Source organism: Humulus lupulus, chromosome 5 (assembly GCF_963169125.1).
Source record: "Humulus lupulus chromosome 5, drHumLupu1.1, whole genome shotgun sequence".
Lineage (NCBI taxonomy): Eukaryota > Viridiplantae > Streptophyta > Magnoliopsida > Rosales > Cannabaceae > Humulus > Humulus lupulus.
In genome coordinates, this window is record NC_084797.1 from 127,307,290 (window position 1) to 127,332,619 (window position 25,330).

Below are 25,330 nucleotides of genomic sequence, written 5' to 3' on the forward strand. Positions count from 1 at the left end.
TAGGTGTAACATTTTTCCCCCTCAAAAGTATTTGTTCGAATCCTATGAGAAGGAAACTTTTGAACTACTTTCTTCGGGAACTGGACCGTCACACATGTTTGAGTATGGACACGCGTCAGTTGGGTATTGCTCACTCAAAGTACTCGAGTGTCTTGGAAACCTGCCCACGATCGTTCGCCTGCCATCTTTTCGACACCATCTTGTCATTTATCCCTGGCCGTCGGATTTGATAAGGATCCTGGACAATGGCTCGGATTAATCCCCCTTTTTACACTTCTGATTGTCTATATATAGGGCTTCAGTCATCCTCTTCTTCTTACTTTTACGTTTACCGGAAAAAAGAAGAGAGAAAAAAAACAAGAGACCAACCCAGAAAGTTTTCGCTTTTGCATGTTTTCCCAGTCAAGGAAGCAAAGGACCACCAGCTTGTTCGAGATCGTGAGATCATACCTGCCTCTTCAATCATCAGTTTCTCTGCAACCACCATTTTCAGTGTGTAAGTGTTTAATCTTATCTTGTATGTATATCTTCTTTTTCTTTACGCCAGTTTCTGTCTTTGTTGCTTCTGCATTTCTGGGAATGTGTTGATTTATTCTTTAGTTTGATGTACCAGTATATTTTGATCGTTAGATAATCGTTTAGGTTCCCCATTACTGGTTTAGAATCCAGTTCAAATGTAGGAAGACTCAAATATGTTTTTCTTTTTTGGGTTTTCAAATTTTGAAGGACTTATCTTGTACACCAAGATATCGGGTACAAAATCTTTATTTTAAAGAATGCACGATACCCAAAAATACCATTTGTAAATAACCGCCACCTTTTTCCCTGATATTTCAGGATTCTCAAAAATTAAATCCACATCCTTCCCTTTTTCGTGAAATACACGTCGTGACACTTAATCGGGTCTCCAAGATTGAACTCGTCTCATACCCAAGTATTCCCGAGCTTGTTTCACCAAGCTCGGTATTCTTAATTCCTTGCTTGCATGGCCCTCACCATTTTTTCTTTCTTGCTAGATGTCACAAAATCTGGAAAGACGGTGGGGGTCGCTGCTGGCAATTCCGTACTTGCCAAAAACTCCGAGCCCAGAATCGCTATTTGCTCGGAACCAACGTCTGATTCGTGAATACGATCTTGCGCGCGAACAGGAAGAAACCCGAACTCACTATCGCCGCCAAATCATCGAGGTCATAGAAAAGAAGAGGAGAATCCTTCGAGAGGCTCTTTATCCAGAATCTGATTCAGGGCCCAGGCCGATCCCCCTCGACCCTAGGTTAAAAGTGACCATCGCGTACAACCCGGGAGAGCTCCAATTCTCACTGATGGGGGAGCCCTCTACCTCACAGCCGAGGAGGGAGTTCTTCGAGGCTGAGCACTAATGGAGCTCTGTTACCTCACTAGGTCAGATAAATGATATCCTGGCCTTCCACGGTCTCAGACTGTCAGGCTCCTTAAGGTGTCGAGCTCCTGATTCTAGCGAGCGAAGCTACTATGCTCCAGGGGATGGAAATCCTGATAACAAGCTGAGGTACGCGTCTTGGAGCCAGGAGCATATGAAGGCAGGAGCGTTACTGCCTTTGAAGTATTTCTTCAAGGACTTCACGGACTTTGTTGGGTTGGCTCCATTCCAGCTCAACACTAATTCGTATAGGGTTCTGTCCGACCTGAAGTCGATTTACAACGAGCTGAAGTGGGAAGGACCCACGCCAGCAAAGATCTTGTATCTCTTTTGTTTGAAAAGCAATCCCTCCCGAACTTGGGGAGGAGATGGCTTTTATTATCTTTCAAGCTACCCGAAGGAGAAAAAGATGTTTGAGGATCTTCCCAATCATCCTCCTGATTTTAAGAAGGCCTTCTTCTAGACGGATGGCCTGTCTCCGTCACGATGCTATTTGTTCAGACAGATCCGTAAGTGCCCCGCCTCCTTTATCTCTGTGCTCGAACATTTATCTATAGGCTTATACTTAGTTGAAATGTGTTTTATTTTCCAGCCAACTATCGTCATCCCACTCCTTCTGATGAAATGAAGGAGCGCAGGGAGATCCTGCTCCGACTCCCTTATGGCAGGAGATCGCTCTCGTACCTTCTGCATGAAGATAAACTTCGAGCTTGCGGGCTCTTGGGAGATGGTCAATCCACCTAGGACTGATCTAAAAAAAAATATGCCCGTTGGGAGCTTGTGCCCTTGCCAACAGGCGTCCTCCCCCTGAGGAGAGAGGTGAGGCCCCCGTCTCCAGTTCGCCAAAGGAGCTCGCAATCAGGGAACGAGGCCAACGACGAAGCCTCGAGCTTGGATGATCAAGGTACAGTCATCCTAAGCTCGAAAATGTGGTCCCCCACCCTGTTAAAGCACAAACCCGATAGGCTAGGTCTGTGCAAAGATGATAAGAACCACTTTTATGTGTGGACTTGGGTAGATGAGTGGGTTCATAGGTTCGATAGCTGGCTCGGGCAATATGATACTATGTATAGCCTGAACGAGGTATGGAACGGAATAGCCGTCCAATATGGGACCAATGATTAGAGGGACCTTTCGAGGTTGACATCCACATATAGGGAAGGTACTCCCCCCACCTCTTCTGAAGATGGGGGAATTTCATGGTCTCCAAGCTTAAGCTTGGGGGAGAGTTCCAGTTAGGTCTTTCTCTACTTGTTGGTTTTTTTTTTTTTTATATATCTTCCAAGTTTGTTAGCACTATGCTTAACCTCGATTGGAACTGTCCAGGTGCTATGGATTCCGACCTTGACGCTGTGCTCTTCAGCGATGAGGGAGCTAAAAAGAGTAAGCGCCCGAGAGGCTCGCGGAAATCAGATCGACCATCTAAAATCCCCAGGCGCACTGAGAAGACCCCATCGGCTCAAACTACTGCGAGCACAGCTGAGGATCCGAATGTCCAGGTCGATGCATCTGTCTCGACCGCGCTCACCACGCTTCCTCCAGCCGCAACTCTCCCAACACTCCGCCGACCCCCGAAGAAACCCTCAATCTCCAAGGCACTCCTGCCGTCGGCCCGACCTCATGTTGAAGAGTTCATGCTTGATGGTACTGCTGGGACCCACGGAGCCGTACTTGGATCGGACGTCCTTTCTTGAGTAGGTCAGAGTCTTTCAGGATTCGGCGCTGACCACTGGGATTTTGTGAATAAGGCCCCAGACTGTAATACTCTCTATGATAAGAGTATTAAACTTACTGCCGTGGTAATTTTCGCAACTCACCTTTAATTGCTTATGTCTTGGCTTATGCTCTAATTCAATCTTTGTGTTTCAGGCCCTCGTCGTCTCGGCACAGCTTAATTATAAGCTGACCAATGAGGTGCACACGAGCATGTCTCTGGCCCAAGAGTCGAGGGATCTCCAGCTTAAAGCGGCTGATGAACTCAAAGACTCGAAGGCCGAGCTTGAAAAATATGAAAACTCGTCTTGCGGAGCTGGAGAAGGCTAATGCCAAACTCGAGGAGGAGAAAGCTGTCACTTTCGAGATAATCGAAAATGAGAAGGCCCGCCTCCTTAACGAGTTCAAAGAGAAGAAGGAAAAAGCGGTCGACCAAGCCATGTATAAGATCTGGGTCGATAATGCCGACCTCGACACCAGCTTCCTAGGTCCTCTTGAGGCAAAGTTTGTAGAGCGGTGGAATGCCCGACTTGAGGCTGATGAGGCTGCTCGGAAGGCTACTCGGGGGGCTGCTCAGAAGGATAGTCATGCTATTCATCTTGAGGGGTCTAGTGCCACTGATGCTGAGAAGGCCAAGGAAACTGCTCCTTCTTGAACCTCACCTCGGGGCTGCGTCCCTTTATTTTTGTAATTTCTTTAATTTATGCCCGTAGGGCTGATACAATTTATTTTTATTTTAAGACATATGCTTTACATTTCTTGGTTTGAAATATTTTGCACATTTTATATTAAAGTCGCGTATGTTTGTTTATTCGCACAAACATAGTCTGGGTTTAGGCTCGAGGTTCAATGCCTTCATGCACAGTTTGTTCGAATTACCCGCTTCCGATCTCGTTATTCGTCAAGATCGGATATTACTTTAACCATGAACTTCGAAAGTACTTGTATGGTGTGTAATACGAACGGTTTAGTTATATCTCATTTTTTAGTTACTTTTTCTCGTCCTCGGTTAGCCCTCCGAGGTTATGTGTTTGAAACTATTTTTTGTAAGATACTCCAGCCTCGATCTCGAATTAACTCGAAGTAGGTTTATGTTCCAACTTATCGCTGATTAGTTTTAGCTGGTTTGCTCCAAACCTTTTAAGGTCGTGATTGGTTTGCAATCTATACACTTATATGTTTTTAATAATTTGGTTATATCCAAATTACCTTAGCTCGCGCATTTGGTTACATCCAAACACTTGTACGTTTTTGACAGCTTGGTTATATCCAAACCATCCCAACTTGTGCATTTGGTTATCTCCAAATGCTTGCATGCATTTCGTGTATGTTATTTTATTTTTCAAGTTGATGGTATATATACCAATGATGCCCCCTTAATATCCTATGAGTGTGACCGTAGGTTATTAAATTAAGAGAGATTACAAAAATAAAGAAAAACATATCATTTTGAACAAAATAAATCTCTATTTGATGAAATCCAAAAGTAGACAAAACAGTACAGATAAACAAACATGGTTACAGGCAACATCCTTCCTATACTATTGGTAGTAAGGTCTTAGGTGTTCGCCATTCCATGCTCGCGGTACCAGGCTCCCATCCAATCTCGCTAACTTGTAAACACTGGGCTGAATTACTGATTCTATCTGGTATGGTCCTTCCCAATTTGGCCCGAGCATGCCAGCTGCTGGATCTCGTGTTGCCAAGAATACACGCCGTAGCACCAAATCTCCCACGCCAAACTTTCCATCCCGAACACTCTTGTTGAAGTACCTGGTAGCTCGCTGTTGGTAGGCAGCGTTCCTCGGCTGAGCTTCGTTTCTTCTTTCCTCGATCAGGTCTAATGTTTCTTCGAGCTAAGTGTGGTTCGAGCTTTGGTCATAAATGTGGGTTCGAATTGTAGGAATTTCGACCTCAATAGGCAACATAGCTTCGCAACCATATGTCAGAGAGAATGGGGTATGTCCCATTGATGTTCGAGTTGTAGTCCTATATCCCCATAGAACTTGGGGCAATTCTTCGGGCCATCGTCCCTTTGCTTCCTCCAACTTTTTCTTTAGCGAACTCTTGAGAGTTTTGTTTACAGCTTTGACCTGGCCATTCACCTGGGGATGAGCTACTGACGAAAATCTTTTTATTATTCCATTCTTCTCGCAAAAGTTGGTGAACAAGTCGCTATCGAACTGAGTTCTGTTGTCGGATACAATTTTCCTCAGCATCCCATATCGGCATACGATGTTGTTTACCACGAATTCAAGGACCTTTTTGGAAGTTATTGTTGCTAACGGTTCAGCCTCTGTCCACTTTGTGAAGTAATCTACGACAACTACAACATACTTCACACCGCCCTTGCCAGTTGGGAGAGAGCCTATGAGGTCGATTCCCCATACCGCAAATGGCCATGGGGAAGTTATCATGGTCAGCTCAGATGGTGGAGCTCGAGGAATCGTGGCGAACCTCTGGCATTTATCGCATTTCTTTACGTACTCGAAAGAATTCGATTTAATGGTAGGCCAAAAATAACCTTGGCATATGATTTTCTTGGACAGGCTATGCCCCCCAGTATGGTCTCCACAGAACCCTTCATGAATTTCTTCAATGATCTTCTTGGCTTCAGGTGGAGTCACGCACCGAAGTAATGGCATGGAATATCCCCTTCTATATAGCTTTCAGTCCAAAATGGTGTAATGGGGAACTTGATACATTAACTTTCGAGCCTGGTTCCGATCTTTTGGAAGGACTCCGGTCTCGAGATATTCGACTATCGGGGTCATCCAAGTAGGCTCGGACTCAATCATACACACGTCTTCCTCCTCTGGCTCGTTAATGCTAGGTGCCAAGAGGTGTTCTATTGGCACAACATTTAGCTCATCATTCTCGGCGGAAGTAGCGAGCCAAGCTAAGGCATCTACATTTGAGTTTTTCTCTCGGGGAACCTGTTCGATCGCATAAAACTCGAAATGTTCCAACGCGGATTTTGCCTTCTCTAAGTAAGATGCCATTTTTGTGCCACGAACCTGGTATTCTCCCAAGATTTTGTTAACCACAAGCTGGGAGTCGCTGTAGCAATGTATTGCTTTAGCTTTGACCTCTTTGGCTATACGAAGTCCCGCCAGTAAAGCCTCGTATTCGGCCTCGTTATTCGATGTATTGAAGTTGAATCTTAAGGCAGAATGAAATCTGCTCCCTGCGGGAGTAATCAAAATGACCCCTGCCCCCGATCCATTTTCATTAGATGACCCATCGACGTAAAGTTTCCACAGCTTGTGGGCTAGGGTTATAACTTCATCGTTGGTCATGCCAGTACATTCCACTATAAATTCTGCCAATGCCTGTGCCCTAATGGTCGTCCTCGGGTGGTAGGAGATCTCAAACTGTCCGAGTTCAACCGCCCATTTAAGAAGTCGACCTGAAGCCTCCGGTTTAGACAAGACTTGCTTAAGTGGTTGATCAGTCAATACATGGATGGGGTGCGCCTGAAAGTAGGGTCGAAGTTTACGAGATGAATGAATTAAGTTGAGAGCTAGCTTCTCCATCAAGGGGTATCTCGACTCTGCCCCCAGTAATATTTTGTTGATGTAATATACGGGCCTCTGTATCTTTTCTTCTTCTCGCACGAGCACTGCACTTATTGCGTGTTCGGTAGTGGAAAGATATAAGTACAGTACTTCTCCCGTAATAGGTTTTGATAAGATGGGGGGTTCTGCGAGGTGCTTTTTAAGCTCCTGGAAGGCCAGCTCGCACTCTTCCGTCCATTCAAATTTCTTGCCTCCCCTCAAAAGGTTGAAAAACGGAAGACAACGGCCTATATATTTCGAAATAAACCTACTTAGCACCGCCATCTTGCCGGTCAAACTTTGGACATCTTTGTGTCTTTGAGGTGAGGGCATGTCGATCAGGGCCTGGATCTTGTCTGGGTTGGCTTCTATTCCACGAGCGTTTACAATAAAGCCCAGGAATTTTCCTGATGATACCCCGAAGGAGCACTTCTGAGGATTTAGTTTCATGTTATACTTCCGGAGCACACCAAAGCACTCTTCGAGGTTGTCAACATGGTTATCGTTAAGTTGAGACTTGACTAGCATGTCATCAACATAAACTTCCATGTTGTTCCCTATTTGCTCCGAAAACATCATTTTCACGAGCCGCTGGTATGTGGCTCCAGCATTTTTGAGCCCGAATGGCATGACATTATAACAGTATAGCCCCTTGTCCGTTATGAAGCTCATATGTTCCTGGTCGGGGGCATGCATGGGAATTTGGTTATATCCAGAATAGGCATCCATGAACGACATCAGTCCATGCCCCGCCGTGGCATCCACGAGCTGGTCAATCCTCAGTAAGGGAAAACAGTCCTTCGGGCAAGCTTTGTTGAGGTCTGAATAGTCAATACAGGTTCGCCATGTCCCATTAGGTTTTGGGGCCAACATCGGATTGGCTACCCAGTCAGGGTAAAAAGCATCCCTAATGAATCGGTTTGCTTTTAACCTGTCGACCTCCTCCTTCAGTGCCTTTTTCCTGTCGTCATCCAGTTGTCTTCGCTTTTGTTGCTTTGGAGGGAAGCTTTTATCAATATTTAGCGCGTGGCTCGCTATGTTCGGACTTATTCCTACCATGTCCAAATGTGACCATGCGAAGACATCCTGGTTTCTCTTCAAAAAGAAAATTAGTTGCTATTTGGTTTCTTCCTGGAGGTGTTTCCCAACCTTTACCTTTTTCGAGGGATCGGACTCTTCGAGCTGGATCTCTTCGAGCTCTTCTAACGGTTCGAGATCAACTTTCTCCATAACCCTCAGATTGATTTCTTCATCAATCTCCAAGACCGTCCCATCTTTATTCTGAACAATGACGAGTGCCTGTGCGCTCTTCTGTTTCTTTCCTCTTAAGGAAATGCTGTAGCATTCCCTTCCAGCCAACTGATCTTCCTTCAATGTCCCGATTGTTATATTATTTTATAATATAATGTAATATTATATTATTTTATAATATAATGTTTTAGATTAAATAAATGTGACATAGAGTGTCACATATTGTAACATATAATAAAGAGTTACATTATTTGGATATATGTGAAATATCCAAACATGTAACATATTTGGTGTTACAAATTCATCACAAATTTGTAACTCCTAAATATCACCCATTATTGTGTAGATTTGTTGTTACACAATACTGAGATGAATTTCTTAAAGCCATATGAGAAATGGCTGATAGAGATGTGATTTTAACTCCCATATTGTGTATGGAAGTTACAAAATCAAGTGGGAATAAATTGGAACGTTTTGAAAAAAAACTTTAAAAATTGGTTGCTGAAAATGACCAAGGGCCGCGGCGCTTGAAACAAGCGTCGCGGCCCTAGTGGCTAACAGCTTCATACAATTTCGGTTTTTATCCAATTTTGAACGATTCCAACAGCCAAGTAACTCCCAAATCTCTATTTTAATTCCATAAATCACCCAATTAATCATTAGTAACAGCCATGAGGGTTGGTGGAATTTGAAATTCAAAGGGTGTCTCTAAACTCTATAAATAGGAGCCTAATGCTCACTTGTAAGACACACCATTTCTATCCACTAGAGCACTTGGCTAGAAACACCTTGAGGCTTGATAATTCCATAAAGCATTTCCAAAATCTGAGAGAGATCCCTTAGTGCTTGAGTTAGGGGGAAATAAGCTATTGGACAAAGGTTTCAAACCTTGTTCAAGTTGGTGCTCCCCAACACTCTTCACTTTGGTTGTGTGAGTGAGAGTATCTTATTATTTTGTTCTTGTTCTTATTTTCTTCTATTGTTTTTCTTCATATCATTTTTGTTATATTTACTTGTATCTTTGTTTAAGAGTTGTAATCTCATCTACATCTTTCCTTTTACTACCTCAAGTTTATTTGTATCTTTTTGTCAAGAAATGTATTTTCTATTTCAATCCACTTCTTCTTCTTTCTCTAATCTTATTTGTATTTTCAGTTATAGAGTTATAACACTTTATTTAATCAATCCTTGTCTATTATAATATTTTGCATAGAGTTGTAATATTTTCTTACCATTTCCATTGAGGCAATACATATTTTCCTAACACCGATGCCACTAGGGGTCAGGAACTTAACGGCTAGATGCCTTACAGACGAGACTGCCCCCAGCCCAACCAGGGCGGGTCTTCCGAGCAGCACGTTGTAAGCCGAAGCTAGGTCTACTACTATGAACTCCATCATCTTGGTTGTTGAGACTGGGTAGTCTCCCAAGGTTACGGGGAGTTCGATGGATCCCATGCAAGCGGTCCCTTCTCCTGAAAAGCCGTACAGTGTTGTTGCACATGCTTTCAAGTCGCGAAGAGTGAGTCCCATTTTCTCCAAGGTGGCTTTATAAAGAATGTTAACCGAGCTCCCATTGTCTATGAGAACCCAGTTAACTCTCTTATTTGCGAGCTGGAGAGTGATGACCAGTGGGTCATGGTGAGGAAATTGAACATGGGACGCATCGTCCTCAGTGAAGGTTATTGGCTGGGATTCAATCTTTTGATTTTTTGGAGCTCTAGGTTCTGGTTCATAAGGAGACCCGTCCCCAGTTTTTAGCTCGTTCACATATCTTTTTTGGGCATTTCTGTCCATGCCCACGAGATGAGGCCCTCCCGAGATGGTTATCACGTCTTCTCCATCAATTGGAGGGGGCCTATCTTCTTCCCTAGCTCGGGAATTGTTGTTTTCTGCATGTTGTGGCGCGGCTACCCTCTGGCTCGTAGACACAAGATTAGTATTCTGGCTTTTGACCTATTGTCTGAAATAACCTCTCGAGATCAATCCTTCGATCTCATCTTTCAGCTGTCGACATTCATCAGTAGTATGCCCGGTGTCTCTGTGAAATCGGCAATATTTGCTGGAGTCCCTCTTGGACTTCTGATTTCTTATTGGGTATGGACGCCTGAAGGGGACCTGGTTTTCATTGGCCAGGTATATGTTCTTCCGAGACTCGTTGAGCTTGGTGTACACTCTGTACATGGAGAAATATCTCGCCCCCTTCTTTTTCTTTCCTCCCTCGGCCTCGGGGTTACTCCCTTCATTCTTTTTTCTCTTGGAAGGGTTTTCCGCAGCAGGCTTTGAAGCTGGTGGGTCCGTCAAGGTTGAGGCAGAGTTTACATTTATCGTTGTAGTTACGGGCTAGGAAGTCACATTAAGTGTCGACCTCGCTTCCTCTACATTGACGAACCTCTGTGCTCGTTTGTTAAACTCGGTTAGGGACCTCACCGGTTTTCTCTGTATGTCGTCCCAGAGAGCATTTCCTGGCATTACTCCAGCTTGGACAGCCATTAGATGACCGTTGTCATCCACATTTCGGGCTCGGGCAACTTCCAAGTTAAACCTTGTAAGGTAACTTTTCAATGTCTCACCTGGCTGCTGCCGAACGTTAGTCAGAGTTGATGCCTCAGGTCTAACCCCCATCATGGCTCTGAACTGCTTCTTGAAGTCTTTAGACAGCTGATCCCAAGAAGTTATTGAGTGTCTTCTATATTTTTTGAACCAGCTTTTGGCTGATCCTGTCAGTGATGCTGGAAATAACATGCATCTGAGCTCGTAACCCACGTTACTTGCTCTCATTATGGTATTAAATGTAATCAAATGGCTGTACGGGTCGGACTTTCCCTTAAACGTTGGGACGTGAGGGATCCGAAATCCTTGGGGAAACGAAGTGTTGGAAATATGGGGAGCAAACAGTTCAAGCTCCTCGTCAGAATCTTTATATCAACCTTGACCTTGCTCATTTTTCAAAAGCCTGAAGGCCTTTTCTAACTGATCAATTCTTTCCTAGACTGGGTTCGCGAGGTGTCTTGCCTGAAATTGGTTGTCGTCGATCACAATTCCAGGTTCGCGCCTCCACAGGGGGTCTTTACGCCTATTTAAGCGATCTCTCAGGTCCGGGTTTGTCGAGTTAACATTACCCCGATTCTGATTCAAGTGTTCCTGCAGGTCGGAGGGATTCCTGCGACTCCCAGTATTCTTTCGACCTCGATCATTTATACTGACTGATCTGGTATCTCCAGAGTCGTCACTAGTAAGACTTGTCGCATGATTATTTCGAGATGGGTCTCTTTCATGCCGCCTCATTTCTGTAGTGCGAAACCGAGACGTTTGACTTTTTTCAGATAAGGCGCCTCTCCACTCCCGGAAAGCTTCCATGTTCCCTTGTCTCATCCCCGCACGTCTTTCCTCATCATCTCGAACTAGTTGAGCATTCCTGCGAGGAGGTGAGGGATATCTTATAGGCGATGGAGGGAATCGTATCGGTGATGGTGGTTGCCACCCATTTCGTGGCCTAGACGGTCCGGAGTTTGCCCAAGATGGGCTGGTTGCATTCTGTGTGTTTCCTGGGACTTGAGTCCAAGCCTCTACAGGGGCTCGGTTGTTCTCAGTTCCCACTGGTACCTCTGCAGGTGGATTAACTAGGGCCCTAGCTCGAGTACTTCTCTGGGTCTCGAGGGAGCGGATGGCTCTGCTGGTGCCGGAGGTTGTTCCGGCCTTCTTGTGGTGACATTTTTTCGTGCACTCCCACGAGGCCTGCAGGGAGGAACATGCACGTCCCTCGGAGGAGGGGCTTGGTTTTCATGCGGAGGCGGGGGCTGAGCTGCCTGCGCCTCTGCGGCTATCCTAGCCAACTCCTCATTCCGCTTGTTGGCTTCTACCAACTGCTGTTTCAGCTGCCGGTTTTCAAGTTCCACAATGGGAACGTACCACTCAGGATTGTAATGCATATCCTCATCCCTTGGAGGTGCGGGTAGTCCCCGAGAATCGGAGGACTAGCTTCTCTCTTCAGGATCCGGGTTTACCATTGGCTGTTTCCCAGGGCATCTCGGATAGCTTTCTTCAGGAATGTTTTGATCGTTAGCGGCCATAACTTGTTCAGGGACTGAATGCTTAAGGCTCCAATGAAAGCACCAAACTGTTGATGTTGTTTTTCGTCAACAGTGAATATAGAGCACGTAAAAAATAATTAGTTATGGCCAGAAAAATATAATAACACAAACAAGATTTTTTACATGGTTCAGCAGTTAACTTTGCCTAGTCCACGAATCTTTGTTATTAGGACTTAAGATAATTTCTGGAAACTCTTCAAGAATGAATTCTCCAGAGTTTTCTCTCTAGATTACAAAATTTCGGTCCTTTTCACAGGTACAGGACTTCTCTATTTATAGAGGAAGTCTCAGGATACTTTCCCACACGCTTCTGGGAAGTTCTCTTTTACATTAATAAACTTAATGGCTTTAACGCCTGTAACTCCTATATACAAGGAAACGTCCCCTGAAGACCAGGTGGCGTGTAACTGACTAATATATATCCCTTTATTATAGGGAAGTTACAACAACAATGCTTCTTGAATGCATGGACTGGGTCCCTTCAAGTGATCTATTAAGCGACTCGAGATCAGCAATGGGCATCATGCCCGTCTAAGTCTCTGAATGAAGAACGAGTTGCCTTGTTTTCTCAAGATCAACTCGGAAAGGGTGAATATCACTGAGGCTGCCTTTCCCCAAGCTCACACTCATGCCCAAGCTCAGGCCAATTGATCCGAGGTCACCCCCGGAAACGGACGCCTTCCGATGTCATTCTTTCGAGCTTATGAGAACTTCGAGGTTACCTATCTTCGAGGTTGCCACCATTGTGAAGACTCGGTGCCTAGGCTGGTATTCTAAATATTGTGAGCTCACACCTGACGAATCCAGCTTTCGAGATCACAATTCTCAGAGCTCCAAATATGGGTGTAACAACTGCATTAAAGAATAACTAAAAAACAACAATAGAACAACTAGAAGTCAACCCACTACATACTAACACATTTTTTTTATAAAAAAATTCAAAATATATTGGAAAACAACTAAATATAAATTAGACATCAACATAACAACTATATTTAAACTTAAACAACTAAAAAACAACATGAAAACAACTATACAGAAAACCTAAAAAACTAAAAGACAACATAAAAATAAAATGATATTAGACAACTACACATAAATCTAAAACCCAAACAATATAGTGTTAAAAAAACAACTTAAAATCAACTAGACATCAACCTCACAACAATACAATCAATACATTGCATCAATTATTTTGCTAAAAAACAACAACAAAACAATAATTATTTTGGCAGAAACAAGAAACATATATTTATTAAATATTAACTCCAATACATAATATATAATTGTGTGTCACATGTGGATATCATTATACTTACATCGCGTACACATCTTTTAATAAATTAAAGTATATATTGTATATAAATATAGATATATATATATAATTTTATTTACATTTAACATTAATATAATAATAATATTACCACTATGGAATTAGGTGAACACAACTTTCTCTCTTAGTTAAAGAGATATGCATGCAGAATGACAATTGTAATGGAAAAAAGAGGATGCGTATCAAATTTTGTTTCATAATAATAATAATAATATCTCATCAAAGAAAAAGACAAAAATATTTTTATATATTATATATGTATAATCAACAAAATTTTGGATTTACCTGACTTGAAAGTGAACAAAATTTCTTCTTTCTTGCTCATCATATGTTACAGAAAAACACTTGCACAACTACTTCACTCATCCAAAGAGAACAAAATTTATTCTTTCATTTTTTGTCCTCAGAAAAAGCAATACTAATATTAATAATAATAGAATGAAGAAGAACTAATTAAACGTATACGACAACTTAATGACCAAAATGACAAAAACAAAAAAAAGGGTTCATTCGTCAGCAACCATTTTTTTAGCGTTCTAGCCAATGATGAAAGGTTACACCGTATCATGGTATCAGTGAACGTGCAAGTATCCTCAACGCTACTTCCGACGGGAACATCCACCACGTACGACTCCACCACCACCGTCTTACTAGCGGCGCCATCTTTCTCCTCCTCCTCCTCCTCCTCCTGGACTGAAATCGTTGACCGATTGGTCCCCACCAATTATGCGAAACGACATGACTCGAGTATCGTTGTCGAGCTCTTCAAGCATCTCGACACTCTGTTCGGTGGGCAGCCCCGTAATGATGGTGACTTCGCGCACACTCCCGATGCCACTATTGCTGAGCGCATGTTGCAGCTCTTGACAAACTGCTTGTAGACATGGGGATAGACTTGTTGAGTCCGTATAAAAGAAATTAATTTAGTAATACCGTATAAATGTAAAAAAATCCCTTGTAACAGTAAAATTGTTATTTTTTTCATTAAATAAGTGTTATGTGTAAATATCTCTTTTTTTCATTTTTTATATTTTTCAACATTTTCTCTCCAGTAACCGATTACCACTATCAAAACAATATCTTTTGTGGTAGTAATAGTATGCAACTGTCAATTTTAGTGATGTGTGGTAATCGGTTACCACTATCAAAATCATTTTTATTTTTTTAAGTGATATAGTGGTAAGTGGTTACAAGTATAAAAATAATTTTGATTTCTTTAGTAATATACCACTATCAAAATATCAACCGAATTGTAACCGGTTACTTAGTCAGATTTTGAAAAATACTGATATGAAAAAAATAAATTAAATTGATCATGATGGTAACTTGTTACAAATAGGTTTGAAAAAAAATTAAATCTGAAAAAAGGAACCATTTACGATGGTAACCGATTACTTATCAAGACCTGGAAAAAAATCAAATCCTAACAATAAAAATCTCAATTGATCATAATCGTAATTGGTTACAACTAGGTTTAAAAAAAACAGTCTCCGTGGTACCTGGTTACTTAGTTACATGTGAAAAGAAAATCAGAGCCAAAAAAAAAAATCTAAATTTATTGTTATCGTAACTGGTTACAGCTAGGTCTGAAAAAAAGATCAAATATGAAAAAAAAGAATCAGTTGCTATGGTACTGTTGGGATTTGTGCCCTTAAAAAACGTATTTATGTATGAACGATTACTGTTACTTAAATAAAGTTAATATTTTGCACTCATATTTGTATTTAAATTACACATGTCATTTATCATGAAGAACCAATATTATTGATGTGGTCTTGAATAAGTATATGTATAATAATATACATATATATACAAGATGATTTAATTCAAGATAATAATATAAAAATTGTTCATAATCGCTAAATAAAAGTGGGAGATTTATTTAATGAAGATTATGACTACGGTCAATCTTCTGTTTAAGACAGTCTTTTATCCAGACTGTTAAGTGTAGCGACACAAAGAGGTAGAGGAACCATATACAATATAGATTGTATTGGACTGACACACGATGAAAGAAAGAACTTTTGATAATCTCCATTAAAATATATATGTTCAACATTCATAAATCGATGGTCCTTTGATAATTAACCTCAATCCTACAGTTTGTGCTTTTATTGTTGGTTTATGCCCTTATAAAACCATGTCGGACATGTAACATGATTTTATATTTTCTATAAAAGTACGTAGTAGAAATCATTTAGTTTGAGAACCGTGTTGCTAGCTTGTTTTATTACATGATTATTGGAATAATACAAACATTTTTAAAATCTCGAACGTATAGATAGTTATAATTATAGTGACTAGGTCACAGTTTGATTATAGTTGTAATTATATGTTCAAAAGAACGAGTCCTAAGATTAGATCAGTGCATTGGATTTTCACTGATTACACAATCTACGATATGATCTACTTACACATTTGGGGTGTGATGTTTTTTCCAAGGAATTGACCAAGTAGACAAGATCAAATGTATTTGCTTACATCGGACTACGACCGATATTGATTATTGATAGATAAATAAGTATCATAGTTATCGAATCTAATCAATGTCACAACGTTGACAATAGGTCAAGTCGTTCTTAATTCTAAGTGATAATATCCTGGTAATTATATTATTTAAATATTTTGACTTGTTTGTTACCAGCTTATCCTACGGTCTAGCCCATACTTACATCTTAGAGATTTAGTAGTGTAACTGAGTGTGAGTATTATTCATAGTTATCAAATATGGTTTACTCTCGTTCAGAGGTAGAGCATGAGAGTATCTCCAGTTGGTTTTGCAGAGAATGAGGGAGCATTGACTGTACGCCAAATTTAAGAAGTGCAATTTTTGGTTAACACAGGTGGCATTCCTAGGTCACATTGTCGATGGAGAGGGGATTAAGGTAGATCCAGCTAAGGTGGATGTAGTTAGGGATTGGCCGAGGCCAAGGAACGCCTCGAAGGTTCGGAGTTTCCTCGGGTTGGCGGGGTATTATCGATGATTCGTGGAAGGATTCTCAAAGATCTATACACCATTGACAGAATTGGCACGGAAGAACCTATAGTTTGTGTGGTCAGACAGATGTGAGAATAACTTCTAAGAATTGAAGCGACAATTGATTACTGCTCCTGTGCTCAGTCTCGCTTCAGATGGGGATAAGTTTATAGTAAATTGCAACGCAATGAGATTGGGGTTAGGATGTGTGTTGATGCTGAGTGGGAAGGTCATTGCCTACGCATCGCGACATCTGAAAGAATATGAGTAGTGGTACCCTACTCATGATTTGGAATTAGCAGTGATGGTATTTCCACTGAAAGTGTTGCGACATTATTTGTATGGAAAGAAGTGTCAAATATACACTGATCATAAGAGTTTGAAGTATTTCTTCACCCAAAAGGACCTAAACATGAGACAAAGAAGTTGGCTAGAGTTGGTAAAGGATTATCACTACAAGAAAAATCAGTATTCATAACACTTAAAAACTGCTAACCGGGACTATTGATAGCACTTCTGAAATTGCTAACATAGCCCCGGTTATTAAAAGTCCAGTCTTTTCTATAACAGTTTCTGAATGTTATGTTCGGTGTTATCTTAAACTATTCAATAACACATTTTTAGGTGCTATAATATTCAAATAATAACATTTAGATATAGTTTTTGGTTATAAATTTGAAGTTTAATCTTGTACTTTTTTCATAACACTTTTCAACTGTTACATTTGATTATTTTGATAACATTTTTAGTTTGTTATATTATATAAACCATAACGATTTTTTACGCTTATAATATGTTTTTAAATCATAACATATAGTAATAAAATTTTAAATTTTATTTTGATAAGTATACTTACATGGTTTTTTTTTAATTAAAAGATTTTCATTATTGTATTTTGATAAAAAAAAATTCAAAATTAATCATAAAATGTAATTCTCAATAGATTGATAAACCATAAGTATTACATTAAACAATAACTAATTCAAACCATGAATGTGTCTACTTCATGAGATCTTAGTTCTAACTTAAGTTTGAAAGCATAACATAATAAAGTTTTATAATCTCGAACAATTTTTACTTCAAAAATGAAAAATAGAAACATTACAAGATACATAAAAGTAAACCATGCGTGAAACTTGTTCCATCCTTCAATTCATCATCCTTTGTGCACTTGTCTTTGTTGTGAGTCCATTTGTTTAGCTACAACAAAATTTAAATAAGTAATGCTTCAACTTAAAGTTATAGTAAAATAAAAGAGTACATAAAAGAAGTTAATTACCTAATTATAACTTTATAAGCTGGCCATGCAATTATACTACCTACAACATCTTCTATAGTAGACATAATTGTTGAAGGCCTCCACAGAAATGCATCATTCTTTCTCACAAGATCTATCCCCACTTTCATAGCACTAGGCCTAAGAGGAACATGGTGAACCTCATCCTTTGGGTCACTTGAGATAAAATAACCTTCTGCAATAATTTCTCCAGATCCAATCCAATCTAATATTTTGCATTTTAAGCCAAATGCGTGGTTCTTGACACTCTAACAATATATCAATATAACAAATTCAGCAGCAGTAAATGATTTTATATTGAATATTATATGTTTTAGATTTTATCATTGTCATATAATTAGTATCATAATTACCTGAGTGGAATGAACATGAGAATTTTATTGAACATTGACATTTGATTGCTCCTCACTCTGAGTAGATGTATTCTATTTACAAGTAAGATAGAAAGACATGAATTCAACATCAAAATTTAAAAAAATACAAAAGTAAAGACTAACCAAAAAATTAAACATGAATCTTAGTTATTATTGCAATTCAGCCACATGAAAATATAGTTTCAGCATCAAAATACTTACTTGATTTTTCATTAAAGAAACAATGAGTTACTCCATGTGTTGCATTTTGTCTTTCAAATCTTTGCATTGACCTTCTATCTTCATCAAATGGTCATCTCTTTCTGACACAATTTGCAACTTTGACTGAGTAACTCCTCTTCCGAAAGCTCTCATGTATGAATTTTTTTCAGGACCAAGGACTTTTGTGAGGATGTCTTCATTAACACTTGTAGTTGAAGACATAGCAGGATCTTTCTTATATTCTTCAACCAAATCCTTAAAAAATAAATAGTATCAATAAATGTATTCAAACAAATGAGTAAGTTAAAACTAAAGTCACATGATTTTGAAAGGGAAAGGTGTATACAAAAGCTTCAGCCACTTCTGAATTTACTGGTTCGCCATTTTTCTTCTTATGTGCTTTGGTCCAAACATCAACTCTAGAAGGTGGTGTTTTGGTTTCACTATGGTTCATCTATCAAAATAAGAAAATAAATTAAAAAAATATCTAAACCAAATTTTATAATAAAACAACTGTAAATATGTTTGGCTTTACCAATTCATCAATCAATCTTGCATAACCTTTGCGACTACAAGTGTGGGGTAGTTGCTTTGTCCGTATTTTTTTGAATTTCTCGCTTGTAGCCTAAGAATATAAAGTTAATAGAGACATTAAACTATAAATTTTAATCATAAATATATTTGGTTATAAGATGTTAAGAATAAAATACCTTAAACTCAGCACTATTTTTTTCCTTAACAAAACTTTTCCACTCATTCATAGATTTAATATTATCAGGCTTTAGTTTCAATCTTGCTTCTACATTTGGTTCCTTTGTTATTTTAGTAACTAGCCTTGATTTTGAAGCTCTCCAAATATCTGCCATACTTTTCAATATATAGTTCTTTTGCCAATCTTTGTCAACCTTATATCTTGCCTAGTAAAATTAATAATAGGTTAGTATTAATGTAAATGAATTTCAACAAATTTCATGTTCAATGCATAAAACCTGAGTATATATACCTGAATAGATTTCCATAAGACCTCTTTCATTCCTAGAGAAATCTTCCTCCAATCTTTTATTGTTACTGGTGCAATTTCTCTAACAAGTGCACCCAAAAATGAAGACAAAGATATTGATGTTGCACCTATTGGTTGTCCCTTTGAGTTAAACTTAACTTCCAAACGACCATCACTGTCTATTGCAATAGACTTCATTTTACTAGGGCCTCTAGTTCTCTTTTGGGTAATAGGTGCAACAACTTCTTCAGGTAGTTCTTGTTTGTCAGGCAAGTTTTCAACAATTGTGTCTGGCAAGTTTTCAACAATTGTTTCATTTGGGTTTTCTGGGATTTGTAGGCGTTGGATTTTCTTGTGGCTGTTGGTGAGATGGCATGGTCATTTGAAGGACTAATTTCTACTTCAACCACTCTTTTAATAGATCCCCTAGTGGCTGTCATTGAAGCTAAGAATGGAGAAAATAGGTCATTAGTAGGTGGTCTCACTATTTTTTCAAGAGAGTCTATTGGTTGTTCAACCTCAAATAGATTTTTAAGAGATCTCCTTGTCACAGGGGAGATGGGTATTTCTTCTTCATCAGAAGAGTCATTTCTTACAATCATTCTACGTGTCTTTTTCTTTGGAGACACATCCTTAGTATATCTCTCTTCAACAACCTTATCCATTTCCAAATTTAGTCTAAAGCTCTTCCTCTTTTCATTGAGGAGTTTAACTAATTTTCCTGTAGGTATGTATTTTGGCCTCTTTCCTTTTGTAGATGGAGGTGACATATCTTGTACTTGGCAAACTCTTTGACTAGTTTCTGATCAACCGTTTCTATAATTAGTATGAATTTTGATGAGTTACAAATATCATAAATAACAACATATTATCAATTATCACAAAAAAAAACATATAATAAAAGTTAGAAAGAAAGAAATAAATAGTCATTCTTGGCATCAAAGACATATGTTTTCAAGAGTTCTTCGCTAAAAATACACAAATAAGAAACAACCAATTAATGAGCTAAAGTATAAACTGAAATTTCCATTGATTACAACTTTAAATGTCAAGTGCAACATCTTATACAATTTACAAAAAACACAACAATAATCAAACTAATATACCCTCACAATCATCTCTAACATATTGTTCATCTTCCACTACATTATATAACCTAGATTCAGTAACTTCAGACATTAAAGGCATGAATTCTTGCTCATCATAATTTTCCATGTCATAAAAACCTCTAGGGGTGCCCTAATCACCACATACCAATTGGAAGAATCATGTTCTCTTGAGTAGAAGAGTTGTTTAGCTTGTGAGGCTAAAATAAAAGGGTCTCTACCAACAAACCATTGACTTTGGTGTAGATTAACTAAAGTAAGATTATCCTCCACCCTAACACCGTTAGGGACATTTGCCCAATCACATTTGAAAATTGGAATCTGAACTATACAGTAATCTAACAAGATTATCTCCCTTATAACCCCATAGTATGAAACTAAATTAGGAACTTGAGATACATCTTTGGCACTAGATCTACACATAGTTGTAGCTTCAATTGAGACACCACTATTCTGTGTGGACTTCTCAATGTCATGTACATGGAATCTTTGACCATTGATAATATATCCAGTGTAAGAAGCAGCATGTTTTCTGGGTCCATATGCTAGCCATTTCAACAAATCAGTTTCATCACAAGTTGAGAAATGCATAGGAACCTATACAAATAATAGTATGACATTGTTAATTTTCTTAATGATATTTAAAACAGCTCATATGAACCAGTTAGTTTGCATTAATTTACCTTTTCCTTCATCCATGTTGAAAAAGTTTGTATATGTTTCTTCCAAAGTAATCCACTATTTCTCTCGTATATTTTGTTTGTTTTTTTCAACTCCTCTAAGTGAATCCTAATTTATAGGACCAATGAGTTACTATTACTACATTTTTAATATAAAAAATAATAATTTCTAATATCAGACACTTACTCTAGAAAAGGCTCCACAACAAATGTATTTAACATAATGTATCGATGTGCAATTTCTAACAACTCATCTGTCAATATAATTTCTTTCCTCCTAGAAATTGGACGACCTTCAAGTATCACATCATTTGACCACTCTTCATTTCGACCTTCTTTTGTGTTTAGTTCAATTGAATGGTCAGTGAATTCATTACAAAAGCTCACACACTCATCTGCAAGATAACACTCTGCAATACAACCTTCAGGCCTTGCTCGATTTCTGACATAATCTTTCAATATCTTCATGCGTCTATTAATCACACAATTGCTCATCATTAATAGAATGTTCACATAAACTAATAAGAATAAACAAAACAATTAAGTCTTAGTGATTCACCTCTCAAATGGATACATCCATCGAAATTGGACTGGTCCACATAGTCGTGCTTCTCGTCCGATATGAACCACTAAGTGAATCATGACATCAAAAAATGATGGTGGAAAGAATCTCTCTAGTAAGCATAAAGTTTCAATAACATCATTTTCTAATGCCATTATGCTTTCTCTATCAAGAACACGTTGACATATTCGATTAAAGAACGTGCATAATCTTATTATAGCATCTCTTGGACCCAATGGCATCAATCCTTTTATAGCCACCGGTATAAATTGTTGCATCAAAATGTGGCAATCGTGTGACTTAAGGCCCATGAGCTTGCATTGTTCCATTGAAACACAATTTCGAATATTTGAGCTACATCCATCAGGTACTTTCAATGAGAACAACCTTTTACAAAATAATTCTTTCTCAAGCTTTGATAGTGTGTGTAAAGCTGCAGGAAGATAGGTTCTAGTCCCCTTCTCTTGTGGGTGTAATGCACTCCTAATACCCATATGTTGCAAATCCAAGCGAGCTTTTAGTCCATCTTTACTTTTTCCAGCAACATCTAGCAATGTATTACAGATGCTTTCACAAACATTTTTCTCTATGTGCATCACATCCAAATTGTGACGAACATACAATTCCTAAAAAAATTGCAAAAGAAATAACTAATGAAATTCCTCCAAAAAAAATAATTTACACAAAAAATTTTTAGAGTAGTAAGAATGTGCTAACCTTCCAATAAGGTAACTGAAAAAATATGGATCGCTTTTTCCACATTTCTTTTGAATCATTTTGTTTCCTTTTCTTTGAAGTGGATTTTCCCCAAACATTCACAAAATCTTTAAGGTGTTCAGCAATTGTAGTCCCATTCATGATTCTTGGCGGATTTCCATGCTCAACTTCTCCATCAAACCAACTTCTTTTACTCCGAAATGGATGGTCTTCTTTAAGAAATTTCCGATTACCTCGATATGAAAACTTCCCACTATGTTTTAGCCACTCGGAATGAGTACCATAACCACATAGGGGACAACTAAAACATCCCTTATTTTTACAACCAGCAAGGTTCCCGTATGCTGGAAAATCTTGGATTGTCCACATCAAAATAGCCCGTAACTTGAAATTTGTATTGTCCAATACATCATGAGCATCAACACCCTCATTCCATAATAATTTCAAGTCCTCTACGAGGGGTTCTAAGTATATATCAATATCATTCCAAAGTAGTTTAGGTCCTGGAATTAACATTGATAATAAAATATTCTCCTGTTTCATGCACAACCATGGGGGTAAGTTGTACATGACCAACAATACAGGCCAAACACTATACTTAGAACTTAAATTACTAAATGGGTTAAATCCATCTGTGGAAAGGCCAAGTCTAATATTTCTCTCTTCATTTGAAAATGATGGCCATTTATCATTGACTAGCTCCCATGCTGCTGAATCCACTGGGTGACGCATTTTTCCATCACAACTTTTATTGTTGTGATGCCATCTTAATTCCTTTGAAATTCTTTTAGACATGAACATCCGTTTCAACCTAGGGATTGTAGGAAAGTACCTTAAAACTTTTGCTGGGACACCATGTCGAACCTTTTTAGTCAGCTTATCTGACATCCAACGTGAAGTTCCACATGTTGGACATTCTTGCAAGTTTTCTTTATCTTTTCTAAACAAACAGCAATCATTAACACACGCATGAATCTTTTCATATCCTAAATCAAATAATCGAAGAAATTTTAGAACCTCGTACATAGACTTGGGGATCATATTATCTAAAGGAAACATATCATTCAAAAGTCTTAACAATTCATCAAAACTTTTGTCAAACCATCCATTGGTAGTTTTAAGCTTATACAATGCAACAATTGACGATAACTTAGTATATTTAGTGCATTGTGGATATAATGGAGTGTCTGCATCTTCTATTTTTTCCATAAAAGTGTCATCATGACCTTCTAGATGACTTTCAAAATCACAACCATCAATATTTGTAGCCCTAAACAAGTTGTAAGAATCAAAGGTTTCCATTGTCTCTACATCATCATCTCTTAATAATTCTTCCCCATGATGAAACTAGATTTTGTATGTTGGATCAATCCCATAAATGACTAAGTGTTCATACAAAATGTTAATACATTGGTTGTAACGACCCAAATTTAGTGTTAAGGCTTAAGGGCCTGGAGTAGTGTGCCTGGAGAGCATGATGGGATTTTGTGTGTGACTTTATTAAGTTTAATGCATCATTATGATTTATTGCACGTTATATGACTATTTGATTATTTGAGATGCATGACTATGTGAATTAGTATGCATGTAGAACTGATTGTCTTAAAATGAGCATGATTGTAACTTGGCCATGTTAGGGCATAACTGTGATAATTGTACTATGTGAATTGTGCCATGTGAGTGTGATGTTTTATCAGGATGCACGCATCGAGACGGTCCTAGAGAGCCAGTTAGTCTAAAAGTCACAACGGGATGTTGTACCCGGCTCGGGAGGAGCCCAGGGATACTTCGGGAATCTTATAAGTTGAGTTTAGAAAGAGTGATTAGTTATTGGTATTTTGGTAACCATTTGTAACTGCTGTGAGTAACAAGTTTTAAGATAGGAAGTGGTAGAATTGAAATGAAAGTGTTAAGACTTAAGTACCCTTGAAGGTTTAGCTTAGAAGGATTAGTAAGGAGGGGTAATTTGGTCTTTTGGCAAGGCAAATAGACATTGTGCAGCTGGGATTTAGGGGGTACAGTTTGGGCATTTGGGTCACTTGTGGCTTTGATAAAATTAGAAGAGAAGGAAAAGAAGAGGAGAGAAAGGCTAGGGCAAAGAAGAAGAAAGAAGAAGAGGTGTAGAAAGGGGCTGAAGTGGGAAGCTTAGAAGGAGATCAAGGGAGCTTTTAGGGTGGATTCTACTCTTGAGGTAAGGATCTTATGCTTATTTAAGTTTGTTTTCTGTGTTGGTTGAGGAATTTAATGCTTGAGTTAAGATTTTCATGGGTTTTGGTTTGGGTTGTTGAATTTGAAATCAAAGGAGTGGATCTTGTGTGTATTGATGTTTTGGATTTGATTCTAGTGTTTATGGGGTGTTAGATTGTTCATATGAGGTTTGGATTGGAGTTTTGGGGTTTAGGTTTTGGTTTGGGATGATTTGGAGAGGTTAAAGCTCGGGGAAAATTGCAGGAAAAACCCAGAATTCTGGGTCTGCGAAGGTGTGCCGCGGCAGGGTTTTTGTGTGCCGCGGCAAGGGAGCTTCTGTCTGATGGGTGCCGCGGCACAAGGATGTGGTGCCGCGGCACAAGGCAATTTTCAGGATAGTCTTTTTGGCAATTTTAGGTCTTAGCTCCGGGGGTTCGTGGGATGCCTCCGGGGGTTGTTTTAAGGTTTTAGAGGTCCCGAGAGTGCGGGATTGGTCCCGGGAAGTGGTTTTGGGTTTGGTTAGTATTAAAAGTGTTTTATGTGTGTTGTGACTAGGATTTCGGAGAGGCTCGTGCTTGAGGACCGTGCTCGTGATCGTGGTGCATCGGAAGGCACAGATTATAGGTAAGAAAACCGTAACCCCCGAGTTTAGGGCATGGCCCCACTGTGTGATTGTAGGGCGTGGCCCCGGACTGTAATACGTGCAAATGCTTAACCTTAAATGAACCGTGATGTGTGTGAATGTTTATTTTGAATGTACTATATGTGTGATTATGATGAAACGAGCGGCAGAGGCCGGGTACGGCGTAGGCCGGGGCGGCCGTGGGCCGAAAGTAACACACAGCACATGGGATGCTTATATTCAGGGTGGGACCCAAGGGAT

At 39.2% G+C, this 25,330-nt stretch overlaps 1 protein-coding gene across 1 annotated transcript; it reads right to left on the reverse strand.

Moving 5' to 3' along the window:
• Positions 1-21,164: 21,164 nt before the first annotated feature.
• Positions 21,165-23,562, reverse strand: LOC133779458 (uncharacterized). Its single transcript, XM_062219417.1, has 4 exons — positions 22,875-23,562; positions 22,446-22,763; positions 21,581-22,129; positions 21,165-21,499 (listed from the first exon to the last, which is right to left on the reverse strand). Exons 1-4 carry the CDS (start codon positions 23,560-23,562, stop codon positions 21,165-21,167), a joined length of 1,890 nt encoding a protein of 629 aa, XP_062075401.1.
• Positions 23,563-25,330: the final 1,768 nt, after the last annotated feature.

Coding starts and splice junctions, on each gene's coding strand:
- LOC133779458 (XM_062219417.1), bottom strand. CDS start 23,562: ATGGAAACCTTTGATTCTTACAACTTGTTTAGGGCTACAAATATTGAT. Junction 22,130..22,445: donor TCCATTTCGGAGTAAAAGAA/GTTGGTTTGATG, acceptor TGATGCACATAG/AGAAAAATGTTTGTGAAAGC. Junction 21,500..21,580: donor CGGACGAGAAGCACGACTAT/GTGGACCAGTCC, acceptor TATTCTTATTAG/TTTATGTGAACATTCTATTA.